The 17,329-nt window shown below is 46.3% G+C and overlaps 4 protein-coding genes across 4 annotated transcripts; all 4 read left to right on the forward strand.

Moving 5' to 3' along the window:
* Nucleotides 1-2,933: 2,933 nt before the first annotated feature.
* On the forward strand, nt 2,934-6,104 carry DQ04_03241000 (calpain-like cysteine peptidase; the record flags this gene model as incomplete). The annotated part of the gene is made up of 1 exon (XM_009312655.1): nt 2,934-6,104. The coding sequence occupies one exon, from the start codon at nt 2,934-2,936 to the stop codon at nt 6,102-6,104; it is 3,171 nt and encodes a 1,056-aa protein (XP_009310930.1).
* Nucleotides 6,105-7,583: 1,479 nt separating this feature from the next.
* DQ04_03241010 (calpain-like cysteine peptidase) lies at nt 7,584-9,671 on the forward strand (the record flags this gene model as incomplete). The annotated part of the gene is made up of 1 exon (XM_009312656.1): nt 7,584-9,671. The coding sequence occupies one exon, from the start codon at nt 7,584-7,586 to the stop codon at nt 9,669-9,671; it is 2,088 nt and encodes a 695-aa protein (XP_009310931.1).
* Nucleotides 9,672-11,199: 1,528 nt separating this feature from the next.
* On the forward strand, nt 11,200-13,233 carry DQ04_03241020 (calpain-like cysteine peptidase; the record flags this gene model as incomplete). The annotated part of the gene is made up of 1 exon (XM_009312657.1): nt 11,200-13,233. The coding sequence occupies one exon, from the start codon at nt 11,200-11,202 to the stop codon at nt 13,231-13,233; it is 2,034 nt and encodes a 677-aa protein (XP_009310932.1).
* A 1,650-nt stretch (nt 13,234-14,883) lies between these two features.
* DQ04_03241030 (calpain cysteine peptidase) lies at nt 14,884-17,058 on the forward strand (the record flags this gene model as incomplete). The annotated part of the gene is made up of 1 exon (XM_009312658.1): nt 14,884-17,058. The coding sequence occupies one exon, from the start codon at nt 14,884-14,886 to the stop codon at nt 17,056-17,058; it is 2,175 nt and encodes a 724-aa protein (XP_009310933.1).
* Between the last annotated feature and the right edge of the window lie 271 nt (nt 17,059-17,329).

Genomic DNA, 17,329 nt, shown 5'->3' on the forward strand with positions numbered 1-17,329 from the left:
AGTGGCGGGCCGGGCGCCGCGGGGATCCAGTTGTGCTGCCCTTTGCGGGGCGGGGTTTGTGCTAGGCGTTTGGGGCGCGGGCTGTCTAGGCGGGGGTGGTGTCGGCGGGTGCCCTTGTGAGGGCGGCTTTTTTTTGAAGACGGAAGCCCTGGTTAGGAAAGGCGGTGCGTACTTTAGGGGTGGCGTTTGTAGGTTATGTTTTGTTTTTGCTGTAAGATGCCGTGCGTGGTCGGGGTTTCTCCCGGCGTGCTGGCGGCACCGCTGCTGATCCAACTGCGTGGTGTGATCGTGCTGTTGGGTTGTTGATTCCATTTTGGGTTGGTTGGACGTTTTCTGTTCTGCTACTACCGATGTGACTAAAATTACGTGATTTTTGAGTGACCTGACTGCCCGACCAAAGTTATGCTGTTTTAAATGTCTTGCAAGAATGTCAAAGCCATACTTTGTCTTCCTGTATTGCTTTGTGTGCTTTCCAATACGGCGTTCTGTATAAAAAAAAAGAACATTATATTTCTTGTTGTACGTTTTTGGCGAGTTTTGTTTTGTTTCGTGATTATTAAACTAAAATGGTTATGATTTGAACTTTATGAAGGTTTTTTAAAGTGTTTTCCTTTATTTCGTTTTTTTTTTGTATTGAATGTGCGCGTTGTGGCCTTGAGCCCTAATTCTGCATTTTTATCTACTGAGTTCTTAATTTACCTTGGTTTTCTTCTGAAAGGGTATGCTGGATACTATTTGCTTCTTTACGTTTGCAATGCTGCCTAGCTAATAGATATCCACATATGTAATATTAACCACTCTTAAAATGTATTGAATTCTGACGTCAGCATTGTTAGAGAAAAAAAAATAGTAGTTAGTGTTTTTTTGTCCCGCTTTTTTGTTTTTTTTTGTTTGCAAGGTTAATTGCAATCTGCTTGGTTTAAATACAATTTTTTAAATTGATTGCTTTTGTGTTCATGTTTATTTTGGTGCAATGCAAATTGTTAATTGATTTTCTCACTGTAAATGTGTATGTGGAAGGCCGTAGGCCAAGCACTTTTTTATTTTTAATTATCAAAGCGTTTTCCATTTTACAGAGAGATATTAAACATTTTTATTAATATATGAGCTGTTTTAGATGACACTCCCCATTTGAATTGTGATTTGAAATTGTACCTAATTAATGTTTTTGCGTGTGAGGATCAATTCTTTCTTTACTACAGCAGTGAAATTATCTTGCTTTCCGAAGTATAATGACTTTTAACTTCTTCTACCTTTAGAATAAAATATTTAAATAGTATGTATAGTGCTGATTCTTTTTTAATGCATATTGGGTTTGGGATTCACATTGCGATGCATTTTACTTGTTGCTCAGTCATTTATTTGAAATCGTTTTGTTGGGGAGGACTTTGATTTGTCTTCCATAACGGGATACACATTATTTTAGGTATGGTCTTTCCTCTTGAGAATTTGGTGTTTTAGTATGTATTATTACTAACAGAAGGATTGGGATTTTGCCTTTTGCCTTGTGATGTATTTAGCTCTGAAATGTGTTTTTGGAGCTTTTTGAGCTTCAATTACAAGGCAGATATTATGCTATTTTCATTAAAATCCCTTGCAGATGAAAACGTGAATTTGAATATGCATTACGTTCGAATGCATTGCTTTTTCTGTTCTTGTTTTCTTCGAGGGTCTTTATGATAAGTTCTCTAACTTGAGAAGCAAATATTTGCTACTGAAATCTTCAAAACTGAAGAGACTCAATATGTGCTTGGTTGTATTTCTTTATGAGCATATGCGTCCTTACCGATACAGCGATTCAAAAAGATTCGTATTAAAAAAAAATTCGTGTAGACTGTGGAATAGCTTTTGTGTATATTTTTTGTCTCATTATCAATGCAAAGATCCCAACAGTAAAGTATTTTTTTATATCTATAGGGTTCTGTTCCATAGTGTGATATTCGTTATAATTTGATGCCATGCTTAAAAAAAAATATATTATTAAACATTGTAATCAGAGTGGCATATGCTCTTACACGGACCAGAACACATCGAAGATATTTTGGTGTCGTGGTGCTTCTTATGAAGATCTGTTTGGTTATAGCTTTTTTGGTTTAACCACATTTTTTATAATGAAGCCTTAAATTTGGATTCAGATCTGCGTATAAATCTACTTTCATGAGGCGAATAAAGATATGAGTAATGGATTAACACTACATTCACAAAATAAGTATTTGGACTTTTTGGTTAACTCATTAGGTGAATGAATAAATAAGTACGTGGATTTGCATTAATGAATAATTTATTGAAAAAAGACTTAATAAATTAATAAGACAACTATGCATAAACAAAACAAAAGAAAATAGAAGCTTTAGGCAAAAAAATAACTAAATTAATTAGCTAAGTAAAGCTGCCGTTCATAAAAAAAAGCGAACAGAAAAACAAGAATGTCTGACATGTATGTCTGCGTGTGTAGATAAATAATGTTTTGCTTCGAGGTGCATTTCAAGTTGCACATTATTGTTTTTTCTTTTTTGCTTTAGACATTTGCCCTTCTGAAAACATTTAGGCGTTTTTTTCGGTTGGAAGAGATGTCTCTAGGATAGGATAGTGTGGGGCTGTGAATGCAAGACTTGTTTTAGAGTGTTCCTTGGAAATATTTGTCTTCCTAAGATTCTAAGTTTTGTTTGGTGCCTTTTTGTAAATGTTTTGCTAAATTGAAAATGAGTTTTTAAAAAAAAATCAGGCTCTCGTCATTAGACATATATAGATGTATGCATTACTGAGCGTCCGTAGTCTTGCATTGGAAGGCCCTGGTGCTTATTATTTTTCTTTGCGAATGCTGTCTTTTTTCCCTTCGTATTGCTTATTCTGTTGATTGAATAAATACGCAACTTTGTTTAACTTAGAGAGTTTCAACAACTTTTCTTGTAATTGCTATTGGTTTGTAAGAAATGGCAGACCAGAATCAGTGGCACGAACTGGGAGAAAACGAGGTCGAAGCAACCCCCGACACCACTTCAAACCAACAGGACCAGTATCCAGATGAACAGTACCAAGAATCCCAGGACCAATCTGCCCATTATCAGGCTGGACAAGTAGAGAACCAAGATGCTCAGTACCAAGAAGCCCACGAACTGGATGCCCAATATCCAGGGGACCAGCATCAGGAGAACCGATACGAAGTGGTATACCCCGAGGGGCAGCACCAATATGTGGGTGAGGGAGAACAAGGCGCAGCCGTGTACCCGCAGAACAATGATACCACCGCTTATTCTGAAGATGTGCCCCAGGCGCTCCATAACGTAACGGATGTTCCACCCGATGATTTGCAACCCCAGGGCGAAGCTGAAGAGTACCCCACCCATGAAGAAAAACCAGAATCAAGGCCAGAGTCCTCCAGGTATTCTGAGAAGCCGAATTCAGCAGCAGAAACCCCTGGCAATTACGAAAATCAGGGCTTGAGGCCAGAGTCCGCCACGTACCCTGAGGAGACGACAGAGCAACCTGTGACCCTCGATGATGCGGAGAGACCGGAGTCTTCCAAGTACTCTGAGAAGCCGACATCGACGGCAGAGGCCCCTGCCTATGACGAAAATCAGGGCGTGAGGCCAGAGTCCGCCACGTACCCTGAGGAGACGGCAGAGCAAGCGGAGAACTTCGGTGATGACGAAAAGCAGGAGTTGGAGCCAGAGGCCGCCCCGTGTCCGGAGGAGACGACAGAGCAAGCGGAGAACTTCGGTGATGACGAAAAGCAGGAGTTGGAGCCAGAGCCCGCCACGTACCCTGAGGAGACGACCGAGCAGGCGGAGACCCCTGGCCGCGACGAAAGGCCAGATTCTACCAAGTACTCTGATAAGCCGACATCGAGGGCGGAGACCCCTGGCCAAGCTGAGGAGCAGAATGCTGGATGTGCGCGTGACGTATACGCATCTGAAGTGAACCAATCGAAGCCTCAGAATGAGGAGGAAGAAGATGATTTCCCGCCGCACACCCAGCAAGTCGATCATCTATTCAAGCCGAGGCGAACGCCTTACAGGCAACCATCTCGCTGGGATCCCGTTGAGTACGACCTGCGTGAGGACAGTGATGATGAATTTGAAGTTGCGACGGCAATGCGTCCTGTCTACGAAGAGGAGGAATTGTCTGAAGCACCAGTCTTCAAAAACGGGGAACCCGACTATCAAGGTGAGTACCTTTCGTGCTTTGATGATCCGAATCTGCTCTACCGTATTTATAACCCCGAGGAAAAGACGTGGGCATTTTACAATGACACATGCAACTACGAAATGCATGTCCGGTTCGTGTTTGGCAAGCATTCCAAGCTGGAGCCACTTGAAAACACAACAATGCACACCAAATCCACTGGTGAACATGTGGCTGAGGTCATTGTGTACCCCGGGGAGACTGAAATGTTTGTTAAAGGCACCACAAATGGATTTACGAGCAAACTCCGTGCAATTCCCTTGTCGGATGAATACTTCCAGCGCCGCCAAGAGCTAGCTGAGGAGGCAATCCAACAGGAAATTGAGCAGATTAAAGGCCTTGTTGGTGATGAGACAAACGCAGAAGAAGTCTTAAAAGTTTGTGTGGAGAACAACATTCCTTTCGTGGACCTTGAGTTCCCGCCGTGCCAAGCTTCCCTGGAAAAGGGAGGGAAGAAACAATTCAAGCATCTTCCGTGGGCCCGTCCCTCATCGTACCTTCCGGATGATATGATTGATCAAGTTCGTCTCTTCCGGAGCCCTATTCGTCCTGCCGATGTTGAGCAGGGAGGGCTTGGCGACACCTGGTTGCTGTGCTCTATCGCCGCGGTATCTGAGAACCCCAAGGATATTGTCAACATGTTCCGTCATCCAACTGATCCCGAGCTGGGCAAAAAGGAGCGTTCTGTTGGTGGCTATCGTGTGGTGTTCAACAAGAATGGAATTTGGTACAGCGTTCTTGTGGACAATTATCTTCCTCTTGGCGGTGGTAAGCCCAAGTATGCGAGAAGCAGCCATGATATCGCGGAGATTTGGCCTTCTATCATGCAAAAGGCATTTGCTAAACTGCACGGCAGTTACGCCAATATTTCCACTGGTGACCCACTTCACGCTCTCCAGGATTTGACAGGCCGCCCATCATGCCGTTTTGATGAGGCTTTTGCCGACGCTGCTCGCTCCGGTAAGGATGACCTCTTTCAGGACTGGGTAAAGTACGCCAATGTCCGCTACAAGATGATGTTGAGCACCCCTGGAAAGGATCCCAAGGATCCAAATTCCAATGATCCAAAACTGGCTAAACGCTATAATGGTGTTGGCCTCACCACCGGACATGCTTACGCTGTTTTGGATGCGAAGTACTTCCCTGAATACGAGCTTCGTTTGGTAAAGATCCGCAGTGCATGGGGCCAAGACAGCGACTGGAACGGTGATTGGTGTAACGATGATGAGAAATGGGAGCAGTACCCAGAGGTGGCTGAAGGTTGCAACTTCCAGAAGGGTGAAGAAGGAACCTTTTGGATGACCTGGGAGGCTTGCCTGCACTACTTTAATGGTGGTGGCGTGTCCTTTGCCCATTCTTCTCTCAACGATTACCGTGTCGCATCTAAGTTTGTGAACTGCACACCCTCTTCCGTCCTCGAGATTTGCGTCGAGCAGCCAACCTGGATGTGCTTCACGCTTTCCCAACAGGATAAGCGCGGACGACCTGACGCTGGAAATTACCAGCCCGTTATGTTAAGCGTTGCTGAGCCTACAGACAATGAGTTATACAAGGTTGTGCGGAACAGCTCTGCAGACGCCTCTCGTCCGCTCTGCGACAAGTGGACCTTCTATCAGGCACGTGATATTAGCCTGCTCTACAAGTTCCTGCCTGAGAGCTCGCCCGCCCTGGTCATTCCCCGCTTGATGATGATGGATGGGCAGCCGGAGGAGGTTTCATATACACTTGGTGTCTCCTGCAACAGGGCGATTGGCCAGGATGGTGTCACGGTTCAGTTTAAACAACTTGACTGTGACAACAAGGTATTTCACAATTTCCCTAAATTTGAGCCCGAATCGACCCCTGTGGAAGTTGTATACCAGGCTAAAATGGCCAACAAAAGCTTCCCTGAGACACGACAGGGATCGGGGGTGTACTAAGATGTGAGGTAAAACAGGACACCACAAGAAGTGCATAGCCAAGAGTTCGGGCTGGAAATGTGATTGTTGCAAGTGAGTGAACGAGTTTGCGGTTGAACTCAACACTGCATTTTTTCTGGCAAAATGTTTTTTTTTCGGTGAAGTACAAATAGGGTGGCTAATAGATGACAAATCTTGCCAATCCAGCGACGGGCTGAAAAAAGACAGAGGAAAGTGTGAGTATTGTGGGGAGAATAGGGGTTGGGGCAAATAAAAAAGGAAGACAAATCATTTACTTGATAACATGAGAAGCAGGAGTGAAAGCCCATGTATGGTTGAACAAAGCAAGGTAGAACTAAATGAGGAACCATCGTATCGATGTATGTGTGCCAAAATTGCTCACATGTGGCTTGTGCGTTTAATGGGAAAAGAGAGAAAGAAAAAAAAAAAAACCAGGGGATATGGGGGAGAGAGAGGGGGGCAAAATAAGTGGAAGTGATCGAAATGAAAACACCGAGGTAGAATGCAACAGGAAAGCACAAGAAGAGCCATTGTGACAAGTGTTGGTTAATGCACCTCAAAAACCAAAAAAAGGCTTCTCTAGCAGCTGTGTGTCTCATCGTTTTCTTTTTTTTTTTATTGCTTTCCTTCCTTCCTTCCTTCCTTTGTTCATCGCTCTAGATATGATATTAAATCATGCAGATGTATACATAACCCTAAAAAGAAAAAAAAACAAAATGATTCCACGAAAGTGCACTTCATGAGTGGAGCGAAAAAGAACCAAACAGGTTGAAAGGGATGAACGAGAAGAAGAGAGATGAGAACGAGAGGTCAGTCAAAGTCCAAAGGGAAAGGATCAGGGTCGTCATTTCTTTTTGTTTATGCCGAGAAATAATTTCAGAGAACAAATCACTTTCAAGCAAGGCTGGCCTGCTGTAAGCATTTGCAGCGGAGCATCAATTCTTGTTTCAATCAAAGTGCTACGACTGTCGTTTTGTCGTTTCGTTTTATTCTTCTTTTTTTTTTTCTTTTCTATTCTCGTTTCTGGCCTCTGGCGATTTCTCACCGACCTTCGGGGGAAACACTTGTTAAGAGTGAAAGGCCGCAGGACAAGTAAAGAAAGAGAGTTTTGTAGACGTGTCAAAGAAATGCAGGGAACGAGAGAGAGCGAGAGAAAGAGAGACTGAGAGAAAAATGGGAAAAGGAGTGTTTTGCTTGATCTGTTGGACCAAATTTACCTTCTCTTTCAATCCTCTATCTTGTTGTTTTGACTGCTTATTCCGAAGAGATCCATTAACTGGACTGAGGTGTGTGTCCGAACCAACGCACGAGCGCACAAAGAAAGAAATACCAATCATAAAGTTTGGGTGATACTCTAGCAAAACTTTCAAAATAAAGAAAGGAGCCAGTATATTAGTGTTCGAGAGCCAGAAACAAAGCAAAGTGGATATAAAAGAAGGTATTTGACATTTTCCCCAATTCTCCGGACAAGCAGTACTGATGTCCTCCTTCTTCGGATCCGCCCCAAACATTGGGTCAACCGTGGGCGGGACCAGCATGTATGCCACCCTTGATGAGTTTGACGAGGGTTCCGTGGTCAACCACAGAGACGACTTGTCTTACAACTTTGGCCGCCCTGCCTTCGAGGGAGAAGTAACCGCCTGCTATGACGATGGGATATTGTTCCGCATTGTAGAGGGAGGACGCCCAAAACGCTGGTCTTTTTATAATGATACCCCAAACTGTCAGATTCAGGTGGAGGTGATATTCGGTCCCGGCTCCCAGATTAGTGCTCTTGGAAATACAGTCATGGAAAAGAATGAGAAGGACTTGGACGTCTGCAAAGTAACTGTGTATCCACTTGAAACTGAACTTTTCATTGAGGGTGAGCCTAATGGATATTCATGCGAATTCGTGGCAAATGAGCTTGCCGACGATTACCTAGAGGATCTTGTGGCGCAAGACAGGGATGTAATCCAGCAGGAAACCTACGATGTGTACCAGTTGGTGGGAGAGAATGCCTCTACCGATGATACAGTGAAGGCGTGCGTCGCTAGAAAAGTGAAGTTTGTCGATTTCGCATTCCCCCCGGAGCAAGAGTCGCTACAAATCGGATCCATAATGCAGATGAAGATGGTGCCATTCGAACGACCGAGCATGTACCTCTCAGATGAAAACGCCAAACAGGCTCGGCTATTCCGCAATGGTATTCATCCTTTTAACATTGATGAGGGTGATTTGGGTGATTCATGGTTCGTTGGTGCCGTGGCATGCATGGCTGAGTACCCAGACAGGGTGCGTGATCTTTTTCGCCACCCAGTCAGTCTGGATGAGGGCAAACGGGAGCGCGAGGTTGGTGCTTACCGTGTTACCTTCAATAAGAATGGCTGGTGGACAAATGTCATCATTGACGATTATTTGCCTTGTGCCGGTGGTCGCCCAAAGTTTGCGCGTACCAAAGGCGACCCGCTCGAATTGTGGATCTCAATTCTTGAAAAGGCCTACGCCAAAATTCACGGTGGCTATGGCTTCATCATTGCGGGTGATCCATTGCATGCCTTACAGGATATAACAGGTTACCCCTGTTCATCTTTCAACAATGCCCTCAATGAAGCTGCCTTGGGTGAAGGTGGTGAACTATTCGAGCACTTGATGCATTACAGTGATTTTGGATATCAAGCTATGATGGTTACTCCCACAAGGGAAGTATTGGGCGAGGGGTCAAACGGCCTGGACGAAGATGCATACCACAATGCCAAGCTGCAACTTGGACACGTGTACGCGGTGTTAAGAGTGGTGTACTTCCCTGAACACAACCTTCGCTTGCTACAGTTTCGGGATCCGTGGACCCGTGAATGTGGTGATGAGAGGGACCTGCTTTGGAGAAAGGGTGACAGCAAGTGGGACCAATATCCTGAGGTAAGTGCCACCTGTGGATACCATGAAGTGGACGATGGTACCTTTTATCTTGAGTGGGCAGAAGCCTTGATGTACTTTACGGGTTGTGGTGTGTGCTTTATTCAGCACCCAATGTACGACTTCCGCATCCGTGCCCATTTCATGCATAACGTACCCACCACGTGCTTGGAAATATCGGTGGGCATGCCCGTCGTTTTGTGCATTATGCTTTCCCAGGATGATAAACGTGGTATGGATAAAGCAGAGTATTCGCCTATCATGATCAGTATTGCCCACGGATGTGGAGCTGTGTCGCCCATGCGTGTGGATCTCAACAGTGGATTTGATACCGACCACCCCAATCCTGACTACACATTTTTCGAATCGCGTGAGACTAGCATGTTCTATGAATTCTTACCGGAACATTCCCCATACTTGGTGGTGCCGCGGGCCATGAGCATGTACCCGGATCTGCCCTACGTGCTTGGCGTGCGCAGTCCTGTGGAGGTGGGGACGCCGTCTAGCCACGTGCGTGTTGCATTCCGTTCCCTGGACCCGGGCTGCCGCATATTTGATAATGTCAGGCACTTCGAATCCTTGACAGTGCCGTGCGAGGCGGAGTTCCAGGCGCTTTCACCCGAACAGTTCTTCCCTGATATTTACGTCGGTACCGTCATCCAGGTGGATTGAGTTGGGTGTGGCCGCGAGTGCGTACGTGAGGCTCCGCCTGCGACAAGGCTCAAGGTAAGGCGCCCACGCAAGGATTGAGGGGCAACGCGTGTGCAGGAAGGAAGGCACACACAAAAAAAACAACAGAACTCAGAAAACAAAAAAAAAGGAGACAACGAAGCGGTTTGAAAAAGATTTTGTGAAGCAAAAAGAAAGAAAGAAGGGGAAATGGGCTCAAAGAAATTAATAAGAGAAATAGAAAAAGAAAAAGAATGAGCACGCGGGGATAACAAAGGGGACACACGCAATATAATGTGACAAGCGTGAATTGCAACGTTGGGTTTTTCTTTTTTTCTTTTTATCTTTGCTCCTACACCTCATCATCGTCTCTTCATGACTTCGGTCTTGTCAAGCATTTCTCTTCCGCCTGCCCCTCCCTTCTCCAGAATCATTTCTCTGTCGTTTTCCTTTCTTCTTCCGTCTGTCCCGTTCACTTTTTCTCTCGCTTGTTCTCCGACAGTGTTGCTGTTTTGTCATCGTCTCCGTGTGTGCAGAGTGTGGGTGCGTGTGTGTGTGGGAGACCAACGAAAAAACAAAACAAGAAAAAAAACCCACAGAAAACCAAAAAAAAAGGGACTGAAGAAACGTGGCACCACGCAATAGGAGCAAAAGGGACTTCAACAGCACAACCGTGGAGTGTTTGGCGTTGCTGTTACGCTCTTCTTATTTTCTTTTTTGCTTCGGTGGAGGGATGCATATTGAAACATGGGAACATCGTCTCGTTTTTATTTTTATTTTTAAGTATCGGCCTCGTTCTTCTCAGCCATCCGCCGGCGCTCAATCAAGTGGGAAATTGTACGTGGAGCGACGAGCTACACGCATGGGGCTAATTAATTTCTTCTTTCTTATTTTTGCAGCAGCTGTCCCTCACGTTGTTTTTTTTTCTTCTTCCTTTAATTTGGCTTTTGGTCCCCTGGGGTGCTTCTTTCTTCCTTCCCCATCTTGTTCGGGAGGGTGAGGAGCAAAGGAGCGGGGAGGCGTTGACACTCTGTTCCATTCGTTAGTTTTGTGCCTAGCAGTAATTTTTTCCTTCTCCCTCTGTCTATATCTCTCTCCTCGATACACACTTCACTCCGTTTCTCTATGCACCTCCCCGAAATTTACCTCTCAGTTGACACCAGAACCTTCTCTGTTAGGAAGATGTTACTCTGCAACATTGGCAACATGAATCACCCTTCTTCTTTCTGCTTGGTTCTTTTTTTTTTCTCGTTCTTCTATTCATTTGGCTTTCTCCTTTTTCTTGTCTCGTCTTGTCTAAAAAGGGACTCAAAGAAAGAAAGAAAGAAAGAAAAGAAATAAACTTACACCCGTTTGAAACTCGGAGCTTCCTATTGATTGTATTCAGGTACTGCTTCACGTGGATAGGAAGCAAAGAGAAATCGACACAAGAGCAGGAAGGAAGGCTAACAAAAGGTTCACAAGAAAAGAACCGAAAAAAAAGAGAGTTGAAAACCAGAAAATTTGCTACAATACGTCTGATATCGACGACATGAAGGTACAGAGTGATATAACTGCATTTGACGAGTTTGGCGAGGGCGCAATTCGTCCTCTTCCTGATCCCAACGACAAGGACCGACCGTGGCATGGATGTGGTCCTACGTACAAGGGGGAGGCAACTCCCTGCTTTGATGGGGGCCACCTGTTTCGCATTATCAACCAGGAGGAGAAGAAATGGGCTTTGTACAACGACACTAATGCGTTCGAAATGCATGTTGAGTTTACCTTCGGAAAGGAATCTCGGCTCGAAGCATTAAACGAGACTCAGATCACAACGAATGAGAATGGACAATTCGTGGCGACGGCAGTGGTGTACCCTTTTGAGACAGTTATGTTTGTCTCTGGTACATGGAACGGTTACAAAAGTCACTTTGAAGGTAAGCCACTTTCTCGCGCTTACTTGGAACGGATTGCCACATCCACAGTGCAGGCGGTTGAGAAAGCCATGAACGAGGTATCACGGATTTGTTCATCTACCGATCCAGAGAAAGTCCTTCAGTCTTGCATGGTGAGTGGTGTCCCTTTCGTTGACCTCACTTTCCCACCTACGTACAAGTCGCTGGACTGCGGCAAAGGTGTGTTGATCAATCTTCCATGGAGCTGCCCTGCAGAATACCTTGCAAAGGAACTCACGGAGCATGTAGCTCTGTTTCGAAGGCCCATCTCGCCTTTCTCTGTGGAGCGCGGTGATCTCAGTGATTCCTGGGTGATTAGCGCGATGGCCATTCTGAGTGAAAAACCAGAGTCCATCAAGAACGTCTTTCGACATCCTGTAGACGGCACCCGAACGGCCAAAGAAGCAGCAACAGGAGCCTATCGGGCGCTTCTAAACAAGGATGGCATATGGACTTCATATTTAGTGGACAACTATCTACCTGTCGTCGGTGGTAAGCCACGATTTTCTCGTAGTAGAAACGACCCATGCGAGATGTGGGTTTCAGTAATGGAGAAGGCCTATGCCAAGCGTAATGGTGGCTTTGCTAACATCTGTAGCGGCGATCCGCTCATGGCTATTCGTGACATTACTGGCTACCCAACTTCTCGGCTTGACTCAGCGTTCGATGAGGCAAAAACTCACCCCGATAAAAGCGATGGGTTCTTTACGCGTCTCCTTATGTTGTGCCGTGCGGGACATACCGTGTTGTTTAGCACACCTGGTAACGGAAACGAAAGGACAGATGCATCCGAACACAAGGAAAAAGGCATTGCGATTGGCTATGCCTTACCTGTTTTGAGTGTGGAGCATATAAAAGGCTACGGTCTGTTCTGTCTGCGCAACCCATGGAGCAATGGAGCGCAGTGGAAAGGAAACTGGAGTCCGTCCTCGCCTCTGTGGGAGCAGAATCCAGAGGTGGCTGCAGAATGCCCCAATCATGATGGGTCCGACGGTTCTCTCTGGATGGATTGGACCGATGTAAAGAAGCACTTCATCGGATGCGGTGTGGTCTTCAATTTTCCGTCTTATTATGACTATCGAGTGCCCGGTACCTTTACAAAGGTGGCGCCGAGTGTTTGTCTCGAGGTATCGGTTACATCCCCACTAACGTGCGCCTTAATATTGTCTCAACCGGATCACCGTGGCACGGATAAGGAGACGGTGGACTATGACCCCATTATGTTGAATGTGGCATACAGCAAGGAGAATAATGATCAGTTCACGGTTGCTGCAAATACATCGGCTGATGCTGATGCTCCGACCGATCGCTATGTTTTCCTCCTTGGGCGAGACGTGAGCATGGTGTACGAGTTTGTGCCAGAAAATTCACCTTACTTGATTGTGCCACGACGGATGGAGGATGGTAGTGGCGCAGAGGAAGTACTGCCTTTTACGCTGGGTCTGCTTTCGCCAGAACCCATAAAGGAGGGCGGACCGATAAAGGTCTTGTTTAAGTCGTTGCCAGGGAGCAACGAACTGTTCGACAACTACCCCCGATTTGCATACGACGCTGAATCGGCAACTGCAACCTACCAAGTGAAGCATCGCGATTCACGCGTTGAGACTCTAACCGGATGCCAAATCGAGTAAGACGAAATGACGATATCGAATGCGGCACCGTGCTTCTTTCATTTTTTCTTTTTTTCCTTTTGTTTCTTTTCTTTTGTATCTATTTTTATGTTTCTTTGTTTCGTCTTGTTGTGCGCATGTCTGACTGTTCCTCTTGGACACTTTTCCAGCCGTGGTGTGGCCTTTGCCTCCTCTGAAGGGAGGAATGAAGCAAGAAAAAAAAAGTATTAAGCGTTCTGTTTTCCTTTTTCTTGGGTCTTTTCTTTTGACCTGGTGTTCCGCAGCACTGAATAAGTGAACCTGATCTGCGAAGCAACACTAGGCTGGGTTTTTTTTTTTTNGGGGGGGGGGGGCTTTGATATCTGTTTCTGTGAGTGAGTGTGTTTGTGTGTCGGCGTGTGTGTGCCCAGGGAGTGCGGAGTAGAGCTGGGAAGAGCAAAAAACACAACAAAAAAAACGGAGAGAGGAAAAAGAAAAAGAACTGCTTTGAGGAACGCGTGCCGTGAGAACTCGGTGCGGCAGGGAAATATAAAGAAAAAAGGCAATGCTTTGGATATGGGCCTTATATATACGGGGACCCGCTTTGTTTATGTTGTCCCTTTTAAGGCAACTCCTTTTTTTTGTTTTTGTTTTATGGCGGTATGAATAAAGAGAAGAGGACAAGAGAGAGGGGGAAACACGTGAGAGCAGAGAAGTGGTGCCTCTCTGCCTGTGTGCGGGCGTGTGTCTGCATGGTGCGGTAAAAGGTGCGGGACGGGGGGGTCAGTCGCATGAAAAAAGAAAAAAAAGTGATGATGCGATATGTGCGGAGCCACATGCGACTCAGTGGCTCATTTTTTGTTTTGTTTTCTTTGACGCTAGAATGTACTCGCATTCTCTAGTCGATTCATCTCTAGTAGTCGTTTTATATTTCAAACGGACGCGGTACATCTTTTTTTTTTTGTTTGGTGTGGCGTGGTGCGTGGGAAATGTTGGACTGGAGTTGGGGAGGGGGAGAGAGTGTGCATCCGGGCGCTTCTTGTTGGGGTTCCGCGGCCGACTTGATCTGGCGTGTTTGCTGAAGTATGGCCATCGCTTGTTGACCTTTGTGGTGTCCCTTTCTCGCTTTCACGATTGTCTTTCTTTCACTGTGTTTGGCGTTGATGCAGCTGTCTTGTTTTCTTTCTTACCATCTTGGGCAGCAGCGAGTGCCTGGCACTGACGAAATACAGAGAGGAGCAACAACGACAACATGAGAAGTGCGCGAGAGGCGGGCACAACATCTTCCCTCATCTTCTCCTTTTCTCCGACACCCTCCCCCCCAGATCATATGATGGCCGGTCATTACTTGTTGAGAAGCTAGTCGTGAGGGGTGGTGGGCTTTGGCGGTAGCCCCCATTCACTGAATTGCGTGTGCTTTATTTGCCCTTTGCGTCCCCTTCCCCTTTGCCTTCGTACACATTGCTCAATCTCCATGACGTATGGTGTGTTTAACACAAAACAACAACTCAAACAGACAAGAAAACAAGCAAAAAGGCAAGAAACAAAGTCAGGGTAGAAAGGAAAAAAAACCAAAGAAAGCAAAAGGGAACTAGGCGCATCTGTCTACAGAAAGGTCGGCTGCGCTCGTAGGTTAACTTTGGACAGTTGAAAAATCTATACGCGTGGTCATACGTATACGCGCATACAAACATGGGTTGCGGGACGTCTACTCAGCAGGTGCCATCCACAGTGGCCAACAACAACTTCACTTTTCCTGAAAGGAAGAAGGATAAAAAGGAAAAAAAGAAGCCCGTTGACGAGTTTGAAGAGCTCACAGTCCAGCCGCTTCCACCTAAAAGCTCTGGTGACGAGAAGTTCAAGTGTGGTGCACCATCATTTGAGGGCGATGAGATAACACCCTGCTTTGATAATGGCCTTCTGTTCCGCATTGCGAAGGATGACGTATGGGCCTTCTACAACGATACACGTACCTACGAGATGCACGTGGGATTTACCTTTGGTAATACTTCTCTGGTACGCGCATTAGGGAACACAAAGGTCACCAAAATCGAGGAAAGCGGCGGGTTTCTCGCAGAGACGGTCGTGTACCCTGGTGAGACTGTGATGTATGTTAAGGGATCGATTGCTAGCTACGTGAGCAAAATTCGGGCACTTCCTATATCAGATGAATACCTAGAGAAGAAGGCGCGTCATTATGGCAAGCGGATCGAACCTGAACTGACAAAGGTAAGGGAAGTTGCTGATGGTTGCAGCAATGAAAACGAAATTCTTGAAAAGTGTGTGCTTTTGGGCGTTCCTTTTGTCGACCTCCGCTTTCCACCGGAACAGGAATCTATCGCAAAGGGAGCCGAGCGCACGATGCAGACGATGCCGTGGGCCCGCCAAGACATGTACCTTCCCGATGGCTACGCCCCGCTTGTGCGTCTCTTCCGCAACAGGGTTAACCCAATGAATGTTGATATGGGAGACTTGGGTGACTGTTGGGTAATGTGTGCCATCACCACTCTCGCGGAATATCCAAGTTTGGTCCGTAACATGTTTCGTCACCCCTTCAACCCTGAAGAGACAGCAAAAGAGCGTGCAGTTGGGGCTTACCGTGTGACCTTAAATAAGAGCGGTTGGTGGCGCAACGTCATAGTTGACGATTACTTGCCGTCTGTTGCCGGAAGGGCAAAGTACGGTAAGACAGTTGACGATCCATGTGAGATGTGGGTTTCTGTCTTGGAAAAAGCTTATGCCAAGGTCCATGGGAGCTACGCGAGCATTGTTGCTGGTGATCCGCTACTTGCGCTACAGGATCTCACAGGTTATCCAACCGCTCGTTACGATGAGTCGTTTGAAAGTGATTCAAAGACGGGAGATACAGAGCTGCTTGAGCGCCTGGAACGCTATGATAGTCATGGATTCTATATCATTCTCAGCACACCCGTCAAGAATCCAGAGGACGAAGATGCAGAGGGGCGCTACAAGGATGCAGGTCTAATAATGGGCCGTGCGTACACTGTGAGGGCTGTTCGTTACTTTGCTGAGGAGAAGCTTGGTCTTCTGCAGATTCGCAACCCGTGGTCTCAAGGTGTTGAATGGAAGGGTGAGTGGAACGATGAAGATCCCAAATGGAAGGAGAACCCAAAGGTTGCTGAAGCGTGCGGCCACGATACCCCACAGGAAGGTTCCTTCTGGATATCGTGGAAGGATGCTCAACAGTACTTCAACGGCTGTGGTGTTGTCATGGCCCACCCGAAGAGTTTTGATTACCGCATTCGTGGTACTTTTGACCAAGGCATTCCTCAAGTATGCGTTCAATTCACGGTCAAGAAGAAGACGTACATTGTTTGCACACTTTCTCAGGAGGACCGCCGTGGGACGGAAGCTGCAGCTGAAGATTACCCACCGATTATGCTGAGTCTCTGCTGTGGACGCGGTAAGCTTGACCCGATGCAGGTGGAGCAGAATACCAATCTCGACACTGATCACCCCACGAACCAGTTCACCTTTATGCAGAGCCGCGATATTGGCATGGTGTGCACGCTCACGCCGGAGGGCTCTCCATACCTTCTCGTTCCGCGAATAATGTCGACAGAGGAAGCTGTGCCGTACGTTCTCGGCCTGTTCTGCGATGAGAAGATTGGCACTGACGTCAAGGCAGAATTCTGCACGATTCCGGCAAATAGCCAGGTGTTCAGCAACTTCCCATCCTTCTCTGGCAAGGGTAAACCCGTAACAACGAAGTTCCAAGTGCGGTACCCCGACGGCAGCTTCCCGCAGGAGTATACTAACAGGGAGCTCGTGGAGGCCTCTGCTGCGACGAAGAGAAGTGGAAGTGGCAGAGATAAAAAGAGAAAGAGTAGCAGCTCCGCTTTTTGAGTAGCGGCTGGATGATGGTAAACGAATGCAATAAACAAAGAAAAGGACGACACTGGGAACAACCAAAAAAAACAAACAAACAAACAAACAAAAAAGGCTGTGATTACGCAAATATCAATATGAAGGAGGAGATACCCACCGAATAGTATCAAACAAAGAAGGAAAGAAAAGCGGAGAGGTAATTGTGCACACAGAAGAATATAGTGACCTTCAGGCCACAGTGCTGAACTAAAACAGAGTGCAAGAAAGGGACATGAACGTGTTCGGTGTT

The sequence above is a fragment of the Trypanosoma grayi genome, assembly GCF_000691245.1.
Source record: "Trypanosoma grayi strain ANR4 Tgr_324_V1, whole genome shotgun sequence".
Taxonomy (NCBI): Eukaryota; Euglenozoa; class Kinetoplastea; order Trypanosomatida; family Trypanosomatidae; genus Trypanosoma; species Trypanosoma grayi.